The sequence below is a fragment of the Aegilops tauschii genome, chromosome 3 (genome assembly GCF_002575655.3).
Source record: "Aegilops tauschii subsp. strangulata cultivar AL8/78 chromosome 3, Aet v6.0, whole genome shotgun sequence".
NCBI lineage: Eukaryota > Viridiplantae > Streptophyta > Magnoliopsida > Poales > Poaceae > Aegilops > Aegilops tauschii.
Window position 1 is genome coordinate 593709887 of NC_053037.3, and position 17203 is coordinate 593727089.

The 17203-nt window shown below is 43.7% G+C and overlaps 1 protein-coding gene across 1 annotated transcript; it reads right to left on the reverse strand.

The window, feature by feature from the left end:
• Positions 1 to 1132: 1132 nt before the first annotated feature.
• LOC109735725 (uncharacterized) lies at positions 1133 to 7701 on the reverse strand. The gene is made up of 3 exons (XM_045233898.1): positions 7659 to 7701; positions 1561 to 1666; positions 1133 to 1438 (listed from the first exon to the last, which is right to left on the reverse strand). Exons 1-3 carry the CDS (start codon positions 7699 to 7701, stop codon positions 1273 to 1275), a joined length of 315 nt encoding a protein of 104 aa, XP_045089833.1. The 3' UTR covers positions 1133 to 1272.
• Positions 7702 to 17203: the final 9502 nt, after the last annotated feature.

The window sequence follows — 17203 nt, forward strand, 5'->3', positions numbered from 1 at the left end:
TGACCCGCAAGAAAAACAAAAAGATAAAATTACGTGCATGTATGCACATTCACGTGCCAGACTTCATTGTTGGCAAAGCCTATTTCTCCCTGAGGAAAACTACAGCAGGACAAACCAAAAGATCAGACATGTATATAGTACCTTCAGATTAAGAGTACAACTTTTTTGAGAAGGTAATGCTCCGACTTGAACTGTCTTTGCAAGCTAAAGACACTCCCGGTTTCTGCCAGATTGTTCCTAATTCCATGCCAAAATAATTTGCGAGATGGTGTGTAATATTTTTTTAATACATGATAAACATTTTTCAGAAACACTTTGAACATTGTCTTGAATGGTGTGTAATATTTTTTTCTTAACTATGTGAACATTTTTTTAAATTTTTATAAGTATTTTTTTTGAAAATGTCATGAACATATTTCGAAACGTATGAAGATTTTTTTAATGTCCCATTAAACAATTTTTTCATGAATTACACTAAGATTTTTTTAATTGTCAAACTTTTTTCTAAATGCCACAACATTTTTTTAAACTATCAACATTTTCTAAAAGTCACGTGAACTAATTTTGTACACTGTATTAACATTTTTGTAATGTGCAGTTATTTTTTAAAAAAATAACTAAAATAAGTTTTGAAATATATGCATTTAGAATATTTTTAAAATATAAACAAAACAAAAACATATTTTAAAAAATGAACAAACACACAGGAAGCTACTTGGCCAGCCCAATAGTAGGGAGGGGAGGGCGCCCTTACGGCGAGACGTCCTTCGGTCTCAATGAAGCAAGACAAAGCCGTTCCCATTTATTCATGGCAAAATTCTGGGATGGATTGCAATTTAGTTCGGGCTGTCAAGAGACCAAGGCCTATCAACGATGCTACACATGCTCTCTCTTGCTACCAACCGAGCAATCAGAGATAGACCCTTTTTAAAGAAGGATAATCCCACACGACTTGCATACTTAAGATGCACACAACTCGATTACCGAGCAATTAGAAATGGACCTGACTCGATACCATTATATTTTTCAAAAAAAAAACTTGATCCCACCACCACCACCACTACTACTACCACCTCTGCACATGTGACCGCTGATTACGCCTTCATGATTTCGACATCTGCAAATAAATGCTTTCATTTTTGCACAGCAGACGTTATCTTTAATTAGAGGATCCTCAACAGTAGGCTGATAATTTGGCGCCTTAAAATTGATTATTGGTGTGGCGCACGGTACATACGCAGACGCAGGCGTTCTCGGTTATTTCTGCAGAACCTAAAACAACAAACAAACAAACAAACAAACACTGTAATTAAGCAACGACTCTCTCTGTATGTGTATGTTCTTCATAGGCACTGGCACCAATGTCTTGGCCGGCAGCGACCTCGGCGGCCAGTCGCAGCACATCTTGCAGATCCAGCAGCAGCACAGCGCCGCCAGGCTGAAAAACACGACGCATAGAGACATCATCAGGCCGGAAATCACCAGCGACAATGAAGCAAGTTAGAAAGGAGGTTGTATGGATCGATGGAGCAGTGGTGGGGGCGTGGGTTTGAGGCGTACCATCCCTCGATGAAGCCCTTCTCGCCCTTGGATTTGGTGCTTCCCCGGCGGCCCTTCTTCCCGCCGCCGGCTTGCCTTTGCTCCGCAGCCGCCGACGGGTAGTAGCCTGCACACGCACACCAACGGGACACGCATGAGCAAACAAGCCAACGACTTGGGGTACGTTTATCTGATCTGAAGACGACCGAAAACATTCATTAGAACATCTGCACCCCGGCCGCGTTATCTTGACCGCCCGTACGCGCAGGGATCCGTGCCGTCATCAGCCGCTAATGAGAGCTGGCTTCTGTGATACACCTAGGGCCTATAAGGAACTGTTCATCAGACCTCTGTACACATCCCACAAGGAGACAACAGGAGCTGGACGAAATTCCTGGGAGCACATGGACGGACACTGCTACATGCCTACATCTTCTTGTTCCTTGGAGAGCTATATTGTCTTCCTCAACGAGCATGATGGCTACAAAAAGAGCTGATCCCTGCACCCGAACGAGAGCCAAAATGGTTGATAGAGATGGAGAGGTGAGCATAGCCTCCAATAGCAATGGTGCTCAAGGAGACCAAGGTTTTCTTGGATGAGTCAACCAGGCAGACGTAGTTTTCTAGTACAGGCAGATCCAATCCTTGTTGTTTGGAGAGAGAGAGAGAGAGAGCGCGCGCGGGGGGTGTGTGTGTGTGTGTGTGTGTGTGTGTGTGTGTGTGTGTGTGTGTAAAAAAATGGCCGTTTTTACGGTACCCTGTACTGCTGACCGAAGAGGGAGCAGTATATTAAAATCTGACCATCGATTTGCTGAGGATAGGATAGACATTGAAGTTTAAAATTTAGCTAGAGATTTCATTTTCTAGGAAACACTCGCCGCAGATTCATCTGTTCGCCCCCTTCTCCCTGTCGTAGTCGTAGCCCTCCCATCGCCGTGGTCTCATCTGCCCGGCACTACCAGCTGCCGTCGTGGACGAGCAGTGTGCACCTGGAGCCATCGGATATCCGGAAGGCGGAGACGTCGGTTCAGAGGTCCTAAACCTTTTCGGCCCAGCTGTCCTCGCTGAGGGAGGAGGCGGCTGTCCAGTCCCCGGAGAGCGAGACGGCGTCGCTGAATTTGGCGACGTGGCCAAGCTGGGGTGAGGCGGCGCGCTGCCAGAGGTTAAGCGGCGGATGGCGCAGGGCGTCGGCAGGGACTTTCGTGGAGACGAAGACGATGAGAGAGCAGTCGCCGGTGAGCGCCAGGGCGACGGGCTCCTAGGAGAGCAGCGGTGTCAGGGGCCTCCTCGAGCTCCTCGCGGCAGGAGGAAAAGGGTGTGTTGGGCCATGTCGACACTTGACACTCATGCGAGCTGAACTTTTACGTCCCAAAGTACCCTTAGAATAGTATACTGGAGGACGGGAACGAAGCAGTGCCAGCTATACTGCTCGTGATTCAACTGGCAAAATTGGAGCAGTACAGTTCGCTTGTCACAGTTAGATTTTGTCAATGGACGGCCCATATTTGTCGCTGGGTACCATAAAAGAGCTCAAAAAAATAGTGCAGACAAGAACGGCCAATCCTTATTTTCCTGATGTAGATCCAACCCTCGTTTGAAGACTAGCGCACACAAGAAATAAATGAAAAGAGTGCCTACAATATGAGCCATTCAGAGATATATAGAGAGAAGAATTCAGAGAGAGAGAAGACGCGGTCGTCCATGCCTGTGGTGAATAAAAAAGGTCATTTGAGAGAGAGGGGTTACATGCAGCACAGGGAGTGCATGCATAGAGGGAAAGAGAGCTAGAATACACGGCTGCATGTACGTACAACATGGCAGATGGGATAGATCAAGTTGATAAGCAATACAAGCCTAAGCCCAAATGGAACCGGAGGATCCATCCGGCCTCGGCGGTGCGCAGAAGTGCTAGAATTCGGACTACTAAAAAATTTCATGATGAATTATGAAGGGCATTTTTTGGAATAGCAGAGGTCTGAATGACTTGGCTAAACGGAGGTTCCTAGCGGATGCTTCTATCGAGCACAAATTAGACTTTATTGCCCTCTCTGAAACTGGTAGAGACAATTTTACGTCTCAGTTTCTTGGTACCTTATCTGGAGGAGTCGAGTTTGATTGGCATTGCCTATCCCCAAGAGGAAGATCCGGTGGGATTTTACTTGGGGTGAAGTGTGACACGCTGGAGGTCCGGAATGTTGTCATGGGGGACTTTGCGGTTAAATTTCGAGTTCGGTGAAAGGTGGATGGGTTCCAATGGGCACTCGTGGCAGTGTATGGAGCCGCTCAGCCTGAGCTCAAACCTGAGTTTTTGGCTGATTTAGTTCGTATTTGTGGAAATGAACAGCTCCCCATCCTGGTGGGGGTGACTTCAATATTATACGTCGGCGGGAAGAAAGGAACAATGACAACTTTGACGGCAGATGGTCGTTTATGTTCAACACAATAATTGAAAGCCTTGACCTTAGAGAGATCGAGCTTTCTGGTAGAAAGTTCACTTGGGCCAATACCTTGCCAATCCCAACATATGAAAAGCTGGATCGTGTTCTCACCAGCGTGGATTGGGAGCAGAAGTTTCCTTTGTGAGGGATTTCTGATCACACTCCATTGCTTGTTGACTCTGGGAAGGCAACTCACGTGGGAAATAAAAATACCTTCTCATTTGAATTAGCATGGTTTGAGCGAGAGGGTTTCCTGGATTTAATAGCACAGGAGTGGGAAAACGATTCAGGAGGACGATCGAGTATAGAAAGATGGCAGAATAAGATTAGGCACTTACGTCAGTTCCTTCGTGGATGGGCTAAACATCTGAGTGGCGTCTATAGGGTTGAAAAGTATAGGCTCCTTAACATTATAAGTAACTTAGATTTAAAAGCCGAGTCATCCATTTTAGATCACAGGGAGCTGGAAGCTAAAGTGGAGGCTGAACTCAGGCTCAAAGAACTGCTTCGAGAGGAAGAGTTGAAGTGGGCTCTTAGAGCTAAAGTGCAAAAGGTCGTCCAAGGGGACGACAATACTCAATTCTTCCACATGACTGCGAATGGCAAGCATAGGAAAAAGAGAATATTCCAACTAGAGCAAGATGAGGGGACGATTGTGGGTCAGGATAACCTTAAACTGTACATCACAAATTATTACAAACAGTTGTTTAGGACTCCTGAAGAGAGTTTTCTATCCTTAGACGAGTCGAGGGTGGACGATATACCTCAACTTACGACGGATGAGAACGATATCCTAACCGCCCAGTTTTCGGAGAAAGAGGTGTTTGACGCAATTTCACAGATGAAAAATAATAAAGCTCCTGGACCGGATGGATTCCCGGCTGAGTTCTATAAGAGATGTTGGCCTATTATCAAGGGAGATTTGCTTCCAATGTTCTATGATATGTTCGATGGGCATTTGCAGCTATTTCACCTGAACTTTGGGACGATTACTCTCCTCCCTAAGAAAACAGATGCGGTGCGGATTGAGCAGTTCCGACCGATCTGTCTTCTCAATGTCAGTTTTAAAATCTTTACCAAGGTGGGGACGAATAGATTAACACAGATTGCACATACTGTGGTACAGCCTTCTCAAACAGCATTCATGCCGGACAGAAACATCCTAGAAGGGGTGGTGGTTCTTCATGAAACGCTACATGAGATCCGCACGAAAAAACTAGATGGAGTGGTTTTTAAGGTGGATTTTGAGAAGGCGTACGATAAATTTAAGTGGCCATTTCTTCAGCAAGCCTTGCGGATGAAAGGATTTGATCAGTCCTGGAGGAACCAGGTCGACTCCTTTACGCAGAAGGGCAGTGTCGGAATCAAAGTAAATGATGATTTAGGTCATTACTTCCAGACACATAAGGGTCTGAGACAGGGAGACCCGATGTCACCTATTTTGTTTAACATTGTAGTGGACATGTTGACGATACTAATAGGGAGAGCTAAAGATAATGGCCAGGTTGGTGGACTCGTTCCGCATCTAGTTGATGGAGGAGTTTCCATCTTACAATATGCGGATGATACCATCATCTTTATGGAGCATGATTTGGCGAAAGCTAGAAACATGAAGCTTCTGCTATGCCTTTTTGAGCAACTGTCGGGACTTAAGATTAACTTTAATAAAAGTGAATTGTTCTGCTTTGGGAGAGCTAAAGACGAACAAGAAGCTTATAAACAGTTGTTTGGATGTGAATTGGGTTCGATGCCATTTACATATTTGGGCATACCGATTCACCATAGCAAGCTTTCTAATAATGAATGGAAGTGTATTGAAGATCGATTTGAAAAGAAGCTTAGTTGCTGGAAGGGCAAACTAATGTCATATGGAGGCCGACTAATTCTCATTAATTCGGTGCTCACAAGTATGCCAATGTTTCTTTTGTCCTTCTTCGAAGTCCCAGTTGGGGTCCGGAAAAGATTGGACTTTTATCGTTCTCGTTTTTTCTGGCAGAGTGATGAGTTAAAAAGGAAGTACAGACTCGCTAGATGGGATATTATTTGCAGGCCAAAAGACCAAGGGGGGCTGGGTATCGAAAATTTAGAGGTGAAAAACAGATGTCTTCTCAGCAAATGGCTGTACAAGCTATCTGTAGAGACCGAGGCCACGTGGGCACAGATTCTGCGTAATAAGTACCTTCATTCTAAAACCTTAGCTCAGATGACAGTCAGACCGACCGACTCACCATTCTGGAAAGGTCTGATGAGAGTTAGATCAACATTTTTCCACAGGGTAAGATTCATTATTGGTAATGGTACTTCAACGAGATTCTGGGAGGATACATGGTTAGGGGAGACGCCTCTAGCTATCCAATATCCTTCTCTCTATAATATTGTTCAGTATAGAGATGCTTACGTTGCAACAGTACTACAGTCCACTCCCCTTAATATACAATTTAGGAGGACTTTAGCGGGAAACCGTTGGGAAGCTTGGCTCCATCTTGTGAGAAGACTGATGGATGTTCAACTCTCTCAACAGCCAGACAAGTTGCGCTGGAAACTCACTCAGAATGGAGTATTTTTGGTAAAATCCATGTATGTGGATATTATTAATTCTGGCATTATCCCTAGATCTTTGCACATCTGGAAAGTCAAAGTGCCCTTAAAAATTAAAGTGTTTATGTGGTTTGTTCACAAGCAAGTCATTCTAACAAAGGACAATTTGGCTAAACGTAACTGGACAGGATCGCCGAGATGTAGTTTTTGTGATCATGATGAGTCTGTCAAACACCTCTTTCTCGATTGCCCGATGGCAAAAATATTATGGCGGTCTTTGCACATAGCTTTTAACATTACTCCTCCGAATACCATCCACACGTTATTTGGGACGTGGTTGGATGGAGTACAATCAGGCACCGCGAAACTCATTCGTGTAGGAGTGTGTGCTTTATTATGGGCTATATGGAATTGCAGGAACGATTTGGTTTTTAACAGAACAACACATATTCATTTCTTGTAGGTTGTGTTTCGGGCTACTACAATGCTCCGTATGTGGTCGCTACTCACTCCGACGGATGCCAGGGAGCGTATGGTTACTCGGTCTATCCGTTGGGAGACGGTAGCACAGGATATCTTCGACTGGTTTGGATGGCGGTCATGTAATAGGATAGGAGTTTAGTTTCCTATCTCTTTTTCTATGCCGGTTGTGGCTATTCGGATCTCTTGCAGTTAGCTCTTGATGAGTGATCTTTTATATTGTGAGATCGGTTGACTTTGTCAGAATATTTGCTTTTATTAATAAGATAGCCACATGCATCTTTCTGATGCAGAGGCCGGGGATAACCTCCTTTTCGAAAAAGAAAAAGAAAAAGAATGCGGCAGAAGACATGCATGGAGAGAGAGAGAGGGAGTACATGCAAATATGCAGAAGACACTTACATCAGGACAAGATAGTGCAGAATAAAGCCCACAGTCCATAGCTTTGTTACTACTCGTAATGACTCGTAAAGATCCTTGGGCTGACGCACATCTCGAGAATCACGGCTGCAAATGAACGCCCGCGATAGTGCGGCCCCGGTGCAGATGTTCCAAAAATCCATGTCCACCACGACACTGCAGCTAACTGAATCGATGCAGCGAATCCAGCGACAGTTTCGGTCATACCATGGAGGTCGAAAATGACGATCGAGATTGATTTACCTGGGGGCGGTGGCGGAGCCTGGTTGTTCCTGTCGTTCTCCATCACCTATCTATCTATCTATGTATCAATCACCTCCGACGTGCGCGTGCGAGGAGAATCGATGCTGTGTCCGGCGAGCGATCGACCGATGGTTTCAGCTGGATGATGATGGGTGCTTCTCTGCTCTTCTCGACGCCCCAAGGTCCTAGGCTCCTAGCTATATATATACACCCCGCCGGCAAGCTGCTGGCCACCCTCACTGTCGCAACAGGCACGCGGAGAGGACATAGATACAGGGAAAATATCAAGTACTCACATCCTTAAGGTACTCCCCATGCTCCAACTTGAAATAAATCAATTTTAAATCCTTCAAAAATTCTGGAAAAAATATGTATGTTTACTAGGATTGTGACTACACCTCCTAAAAATTTCAAGCCCAAATTCTAAATGCACATTGAGAAAAAAAATGTGAAATCTAGCATGAATAGTGTCATAAAAAGACAAAAGCAACATTTTACACTATTCACATCTGAATTTGTCTTTTTTGTTTCTCAATGTACATTACGAGTTTGGACCTGAATTTTTTAGGGGATGTAGTCACATTCCATGTGAATGTACACAGTTTTTTTCAGAATTTTTGAAACATTTAAAATTGATGTTTTAGACTTGGAGCAAAGGGAGTACTCCAAGGATGGGAGTACTTGATATTTCCCCATAGATAGAGCATAGTAGATACTCCCCCACCTTTCCACACCAGGCCACGCGGTTGCGGATGGACCATTAGTCGGATTCGGTTCGGAGTGACTCGACAGCACGTGCCTTTACGAGCTTGACGAATGGAAAGTGTGTTGCTCGAATCAATGGCTAGTGATCGACATGGTACGCATGTACAGTGATCGTGAACTCGAGAAGCTAGCACGCCATGAACGGGTTGGTGGAAGGGATCGACGGTTCGGGTCGCGCCGTCGCCGGCTTGCTGTCCGGTGAAAGCTTAGCTCGAGATGCAAAGCAACCATATTCCGGCGCCCCTTTCTGACTGCTGTTTCGGGCTCGGCTGTTTGGACTTTGGAGCCTTCTTTGTCGCAAAAGATCAAGGTGTTTTTTTTTAATTTAAGATAGTGCTCCTTGGTAAATGGTTATTTAAACTTTGGAATATGGGACACACTCGCAAGTTCAGAAACCGCAGGACTCGCACTTTTGGATCAGCTTAACGGACACGAAGCAATTTTTCTTCTGTTTTGGAACAGTCACCTGACGGCTCTTACATCAAGGGCATCTCTAGTAGATACATTTTTCTAAATGTCCGAAACCTGTGTTGGATATTTATGTGGCTTTCAACATTTATTCAACATGATTATTATTTATTGAAATCAACATGGAATTATTCATATTATTAATGTTTGTGATGGGGAATAGCTGATGCGGAATTGCACTCGAGGAAGTAATACTCGAGGTGCCGAGGACGACTGTGATGGAATACAATATAGAAATTACGGAACGACTAAAAATCAGTCGACTGATTTCTATCGAAGTCTCAGTCGATGCATCCATTGATTTTGTTTTATGCTAGCTGCTTGTCACGTTTAAATCAGCCTGTTAGGATGACACGGCCGGCCTGTTTCTTTTTGTTTTTGTCTGTTGGGCTACGATTGAAAATAGACCGTGCAAAGTGCAAAGAGCGAAAGCGTTGTGTTGTTTTTTCTAATAGATCAGCATGTGTGTCCAATGTTTCCCTATATCTTCTAGCATATAATAATCAATGCACACTTCTATTTTCCTCCATGCATTTTTATTTTATTTTCCTCCACGCTGTGGGTCAAACTTTCCTAGTATAAGATTTTGTAATGCGATAAACCGTTTAATCTATGCACCAATTCGTGCAAATTTGTGTTGCATTTCCTTTTTCCGGTCGCAACATTCTGTATTATTTTTTCAAAATGGCTTGTGCCAATTCATTTTGGATTTCTAGGATAGTTTTCCTTTTGATTTTTTTGTTTCTTGTTTTAAAATTATCAATTATTTCCATTCTTCTCATTTTTTCTTGTTATTTTTTCTCTCATAATTCCTTCTTTGAAGTATGTTTGTTTGTTTTTTCAATTTTTATTTTTTTTGAATTTTATTAATTATTAATTGTTCATGTTTATTTTTTTCATCCGCAAACATTGTATTCATGTGTAACTATGTTTTTATTTATTCTTTATTTTTAGCCTCGAAGGAAAAATTGATTGTATGTAGCATGTTCGTTTATCCGTGCACAACTACACACGGCTTACTCCACATGCAATTGGTGAAGGACTGGCTTTTGCGTATTTTTTTCTTTTTTCGTTGGGAGAGGGGGCAGTTGCATGTCTGCCACTAGGCATGCAACTCCAAGTGCGGTCCCCAACTACAACTACATGTCTTCGACGTGATTGCAACTCAGTGGTGTGTTTGTCAGGGGAGGGGGTAGTTGCATGTCTGCCAATAGGCATGCAAGTGTAGTGTTGTCCCCGACTGATATTGCAACTCAGTAGTGTTTTATCGGGAAGAGGGAAGTTGCATGTGTTTCACTAGTCATGCAATTGCAAGTGTCACACCCGCCCGCAATTCTATGGTGTTTTGTGGAGGGAGGCGGTTGCATGTCTACCACTAGGTATGCAACTGCATGCCCACACCCGACTGCAACCGACCTTTGTTTTGTAAATCAGCCGTGGGAGAGGGGGGCGGTTGCATGTCCAACATTAGGCCTTGCAACTGCAAGTGTTGCCCCCATTTGCAATTGCATGTCTCCCTCCCAAATGTAACTAGCCTTGTGTTTTTGTCGGACACTAGTAGAAAACTGGGCTTTGGTCACAAGGCAATATTCACGTTAGTCCCGGTTCAGTCACGAACCGGGACTAATGTGAGCATTGGTCCCGGTGTGTGCGGCCAGGGGCCTGCCGGGCCTCGTGGGGGAATTGGTCCCGGTTCGTCCGGCCCCTTTGGTCCCGGTTGGTGGGACAAACCGGGACCAATGGGACTCGCTCCTGGCCCACCACCATTGGTCCTGGTTGGTGGCTTGAACCGGGACCAGAGGCTCACCCTTTAGTCCCGGTTCATACCACAAACTGGGACTAAAGGGTTGGTCCTAGTTGCGGCCAGAGTTTAGTCCCACCTCGCCAACCGAAGGGCGCTCACACCGGTTTATAAGCCCGTCCCTCTCTGCCTTGTTGAGCTCGTCTCAAAGTGAAAATAGATGCCCTTATACAGGGAATTTGACCTAAATTCAGAGTAAATTTCTTTGAATTTCATAAAAATTTATTATGAATTTAGGTTGAATTTTCTCTATAGGCGCATCTATGTTCATTTTTTTATAGTAAATAAAATAAATAAACCTTAATAAAATAAATAAAAATAAATAAACCTTAATAAAATAAAATAAACTATAGTAAATAAAATAAATAAAACTTAATAAAATAAATAAAAATAGCAGCAGTAAAATAAATAAAAATAGCAGCAGTAAAATAAATAAAAATAAAATAAATAAAGTAAAATACATAAGTAATTAGAAACAAAATGGAATAAAATAAATAAGTTTTTTGTTGTAAGTAGAAACAAAACAAAATAAATAAAGCAAAAGAGAAAACAAAAAACAGGGAAAAAAATTATGCCACCTACTGGGCCACCACGGCCTGAATACGACTTGAAACCCATCCATGGGCCAGGATTCAGGCCCGTAGAAGGCCCAGTAGGCCCCACAGGAAAAGAGAACGGTTAGGCCCGAAAGCCTGCAGTTGAGAGGAGCTCGAGAGGGTGGGCGCAGCAGCGCTTATAAACCACTCTCGAGCTCTCTCAACTAGCGAGGTGGGACTAAACTTTTGATGCGGGGCAGCACATGGCCTTTGGTCCCGGTTGGTGCCACCAACCGGGACTAAAGGGGGGCATGCGTACCGGTTCGTGGCACCAACCGGGACCAATGCCCCCCCTTTAGTCCCGGTTGGTGCCACGAACCGGGACCAATGAGTTGCCTATATATACCCCATCGCCACAGCAGAGCACTCCACAGTGCTCTGTTTTTTCTGGCCGGCGAGGGGAGGGCATTTGGGTGCTCTAGCTCACCTCCTATGCACATGAGGTGTTCGATGAAATGTCTGAGCCACGCTAGTTAATCTTTCTCCTCTCGAAACTGGACCTCCGATCTCCATTTTCCTCGAGATTTGTCTAGGTTTAGCGGTCCGTCACGTCCCGTCCCCGTCTTCACCGCCGTCGATCGCCCGCGCCGATCTCGTCGCCAGCACCACCGTGGTGAGCCTCTTGTTCTTATCTTCTTTCTGAAAGAAAAAAATTCTTACTTTATATAGATACTTGTCTAATTTTGTTACTTTTATTATTCCTTCTTATTACATAGTGCGATGGTTTTGGTATCCGCCCCCGTCGGCCCTCGTCCTGTCTATGATTCGGATGTGGTATATATTATCTTTTTATAACTATTTGGTTCATTAATTGTTTATGACAAATATGCCGACCAATGTGACATAGATTTTATTTATCTAGGAGGTGGTTGAACCGGAAATTCCAACCGACCATATTGTCGAGAGGTTAAATTTAGTTGAAGAAGAAAACAATTACTTGAAGGAAAAAATAAAAAAAAATTGAGGAGGAGAAGATGATATTGGAGTTGCATGTTGCGGATGTCGTCGATGATCACAAGATCAAGATGGATGCAATGCGCTTGAAGATTAGAAAGATTAGAAAATATGCCATTCATACCGAGGCTTGGTATCATTATGCCGTTGGATCAATTGTTACCTTGGTTGCGATTATGATCGCATTTGTTTTGCATTGAAATATTCTACATAGTTTCAATGTATGGTTTAATTAATTAGATGCTCTGGAGAGCTATATGTTGTTAGATGAGAACTATGTATGTACTTTGGTTTTAATGTGACGATGAACTTCTATTAATTTGGTCACTTAATTATCTATTCATGATGTTCTGTAATGGTTTTTGACACACTTAATTATATAAAATGCACGCAGATGAACCGGCAACCGATGTACGGTGGCAGACACACCTCCGAGTACATTAAGGGCGTGCATGATTTTCTCGAAGTGGCTGAGGCAAACAAGCAGAATGGTTTTATCTGTTGTCCATGCCCTACATGTGGGAATACAAAGTCTTACTCTGACCGGAAAATCCTTCACACCCACCTGCTTTACAAGGGTTTCATGCCAAACTATAGTGTTTGGACGAGGCACGGAGAAATAGGGGTTATGATGGAAGACGGCGAAGAAGAAGAGGACGATGACAACTATGTGCCCCCTGAATACGGTGATGCTGCAACGGGGAAGCTGCTGAAGATCAAGAGCAGCCAGACAATGTGCCCAATGATGCTGCAAGGGGGGAAGCTGCTGAAGATCAAGAGGAACCAGTGCCCGATGATGATGATCTCCGCCGGGTCATTGTCGATCCAAGGACGCAATGCGAAAGTCAAAAGGAGAAGCTGAAGTTCGATCGCATGTTAGAGGATCACAAAAAAGGGTTGTACCCCAATTGCGAAGATGGCAACACAAAGCTCGGTACCGTACTGGAATTGCTGCAGTGGAAGGCAGAGAATGCTGTGCCTGACAAAGGATTTGAGAAGCTATTGGAAATATTGAAGAAGAACCTTCCAAAGGATAACGAATTGCCCGACAGTACATACGCAGCAAAGAAGGTCGTATCCCCTCTAGGATTGGAGGTGCAGAAGATACATGCATGCCCTAATGACTGCATCCTCTACCGCGGTGCGTACAAGGATCTGAACGCATGCCCGGTATGCGGTGCATTGCGGTATAAGATCAGATGAGATGACCCTGGTGATGTTGACGGCGAGCCCCCCAGGAAGAGGGTTCCTGCGAAGGTGATGTGGTATGCTCCTATAATACCACGGTTGAAATGTCTGTTCAGAAACGAAGAGCATGCCAAGTTGATGCGATGGCACAGTGAGGACCGTAAGAAAGACGGGAAGTTGAGAGCACCCGCTGACGGGTCGCAGTGGAGAAAAATTGAGAGAAAGTACTGGGCTGAGTTTGCAGCTGACCCAAGGAACGTATGGTTTGGTTTAAGCGCGGATGGCATTAATCCTTTTGGGGAGCAGAGCAGCAATCACAGCACCTGGCCCGTGACTCTATGTATGTATAACCTTCCTCCTTGGATGTGCATGAAGCAGAAGTTCAGTATGATGCCAGTTCTCATCCAAGGCCCTAAGCAACCCGGCAACGACATTGATGTGTAGCTAAGGCCATTAGTTGAAGAAGTTTTACAGCTGTGGAATGGAAATGGTGTACGTACGTGGGATGAGCACAAACAGGAGGAATTTAACCTGCACGCGTTGCTGTTTGTAACCATCAACGATTGGCCCGCTCTCAGTAACCTTTCAGGACAGACAAACAAGGGATACCACGCATGCACGCACTGTTTAGATGACACTGAAAGTATATACCTGGACAAATGCAGGAAGAATGTGTACCTGGGCCATCGTCGATTTCTTCCGACCAACCATCAATGTCGAAAGAAAGGCAAGCATTTCAAAGGCGAGGCAGATCACCGGAAGAAGCCCGCCATGCGTACCGGTGATCACGTACTTGCTATGGTCAATGATTTACACGTAATCTTTGGAAAGGGTCCCGGCGGACTAGCTGTTCCGAATGACGCTGAGGGACACGCACCCATGTGGAAGAAGAAATCTATATTTTGGGACCTACCCTACTGGAAAGAGCTAGAGGTCCGCTCTTCAATCGACGTGATGCACGTGACGAAGAACCTTTGCGTGAACCTGCTAGGCTTCTTGGGCGTGTATGGGAAGACAAAAGATACACCTGAGGCACGGGAGGACCTGCAACGTTTGCACGAAAAAGACGGCATGCCTCCGAAGCAGTATGAAGGTCCTGCCAGCTACGCTCTTACGAAAGAAGAGAAAGAAATCTTCTTTGAATGCCTGCTCAGTATGAAGGTCCCGACTGGCTTCTCGTCGAATATAAAGGGAATAATAAATATGCCAGAGAAAAAGTTCCAGAACCTAAAGTCTCATGACTGCCACGTGATTATGACGCAACTGCTTCCGGTTGCATTGAGGGGGCTTCTACCGGAAAACGTCCGATTAGCCATTGTGAAGCTATGTGCATTCCTCAATGCAATCTCTCAGAAGGTGATCGATCCAGAAATCATACCAAGGCTAAGGAGTGATGTGGCGCAATGTCTTGTCAGTTTCGAGCTGGTGTTCCCACCATCCTTCTTCAATATCATGACGCACGTCCTAGTTCATTTAGTCGACGAGATTGTCATTCTGGGGCCCGTATTTCTACACAATATGTTCCCCTTTGAGAGGTTCATGGGAGTCCTAAAGAAATATGTCCGTAACCGCGCTAGGCCAGAAGGAAGCATCTCCATGGGCCATCAAACAGAGGATGTCATTGGGTTTTGTGTTGACTTCATTCCTCGCCTTAAGAAGATAGGTCTCCCTAAATCGCGGTATGAGGGGAGACTGACTGAAAAAGGCACGCTTGGAGGGGACTCAATAATATGCAGGGACGGATATTCTTGGTCTCAAGCACACTACACAGTTCTACAGAACTCTACCTTGGTGACCCCGTATGTCGATGAACACAAGAACAGTCTGCGCTCCAAACACCCGGAGCAGTGCGACGACTGGATTACATGTGAACACATCAGGACTTTCAGCAGTTGGTTGGAAACACGTCTCAGAGGTGACAACACTGTTTGTGATTTGCTGTACTCGTTGGCCAGGGGACCATCTTTGACTGTATTGACTTACAAAGGATACAAGATAAATGGGAATACATTTTACACGATCGCCCAAGATCAAAAGAGCACCAACCAAAACAGCGGTGTCCGCTTTGATGCAGCAACCGAGAGGGGAAAGGACACATATTATGGTTACATAGTGGACATATGGGAACTTGACTACGGACATGATTTTAAGGTCCCTTTGTTTAAGTGCAAATGGGTCAATCTGTCAGGAGGCGGGGTACAGGTAGACGCACAGTACGGAATGACAACAGTGGATCTGAACAATCTTGGGTACACTGACGAACCGTTCGTCCTTGCCAATGATGTGGCACAGGTTATCTATGTGAAGGACATGTCTACCAGACCGAGAAAAAGAAAAGATAAGGAAGCGAATACATCATACGATGAGCCAAAGCGCCACATAGTTCTTTCAGGAAAAAGGGACATCGTGGGAGTGGAGGGCAAGACAGACATGTTTGAAGATTATGAAAAGTTTCATGAAATTCCTCCCTTCAAAGTCAAGGCTGATCCAAGCATCCTGATAAACGATAAAGATTATCCATGGTTACGGCGCAATAAGCAAAGGACACAAGCAAAGAAAAAGTGAAGACTTTCTCTCCACAACTATTATGTTATACCATGCCAACTTTCAACCTTTTTGTAGTTCATTTGAAATGCGTGTTGTAACAGATGAGTTTTCGTCCGAAATCCTGATACTTCGAAAGAGATTGTCCATTTTGTACACGAAGTGCATCCAGTTTTTGCCGTAACCCTCTCAACTTTTTAGCACATGCTATGTGGGTGAAATGATGACACCATGCCAACTTTCAACCTTTTCGGAGTTCATTTGTAGTGCTTTTCAATTTCACGGTCATATAGCTCATGAAAATCAGTAAATGCATGAAAAATAACAAATGAAGTCAGAAAGGGTTGAAAATTGATGATGTGGCTTTGAATGGTGCATTTTGAACACACAAAAAGTCTGGAGTTCAAATAAGTTCAAAAAAATGAAATCCCTTTGTAACTGATGAGTTTTCGTTCGAAACCCTGATACTTCGGAAGAGATTGTCCATTTTGTACACGAAGTGCATCCAGTTTTTGCCGTAACCCTCTCAACTTTTTAGCACATGCTATGTGGGTGAAATGATGACACCATGCCAACTTTCAACCTTTTCAGAGTTCATTTGTACTGCTTTTCAATTTCAGGGTCATTTATAGCTCATGAACTAATAGCAAAAAGAATGAACTAAAAATAATCAATTAAAATATGTTGTTATGATCAACTAAAACAAAACTATAATATTCTTCAATACCAAAAGAATCAGCTAAAAAGCTTTTATAAAACTCCAATAGCAAAAGGAATTTTCATAAAGAATGTTTTTGTTAGAAACTTTAATAGCAAAAAGCATTATCATAAAGATACAAAATCTGTTTTTGAATAGAATCATAAAACACAGTAATATTAAATAGCAGGAAAAAGAATCACTCCAAAATCTATTTTTATAGTAAAGTTAATCACAAACTAGTGATTCACACAAATTTCAAAGAATTCAAATTTAAACTATTCAAATTTGAAAACTAATGGCACTAACAGAAAGCTTATAATTTTTGTGACCTAAAAGCAAAAAGAATTAAAAAATAAACTTTAATAAAATAAATAAAAATAGCTACAGTAAGTATTTTGTTGTAAGTAGAAACAAAATAAAATAAATAAAGCAACAAAGAACAAAAAGTGCCATCTACTGGGCCACCACGACCTGAATACGACTAGAAACCCAACCATGGGCCAGGATTCAGGCCCGCACGTGGCCCAGT

What these genes read in the sequence shown, in the direction of transcription:
- LOC109735725 (XM_045233898.1), bottom strand. Translation starts at nt 7,701, where the DNA reads ATGGAGAACGACAGGAACAACCAGGCTCCGCCACCGCCCCCAG. An exon ending in GGCTCCGCCACCGCCCCCAG is followed by an intron (nt 1,667 to 7,658) that starts GTAAATCAATCT and finishes GTGCGTGTGCAG; the next exon opens with GCTACTACCCGTCGGCGGCT. An exon ending in AAGGGCTTCATCGAGGGATG is followed by an intron (nt 1,439 to 1,560) that starts GTACGCCTCAAA and finishes CGTGTTTTTCAG; the next exon opens with CCTGGCGGCGCTGTGCTGCT.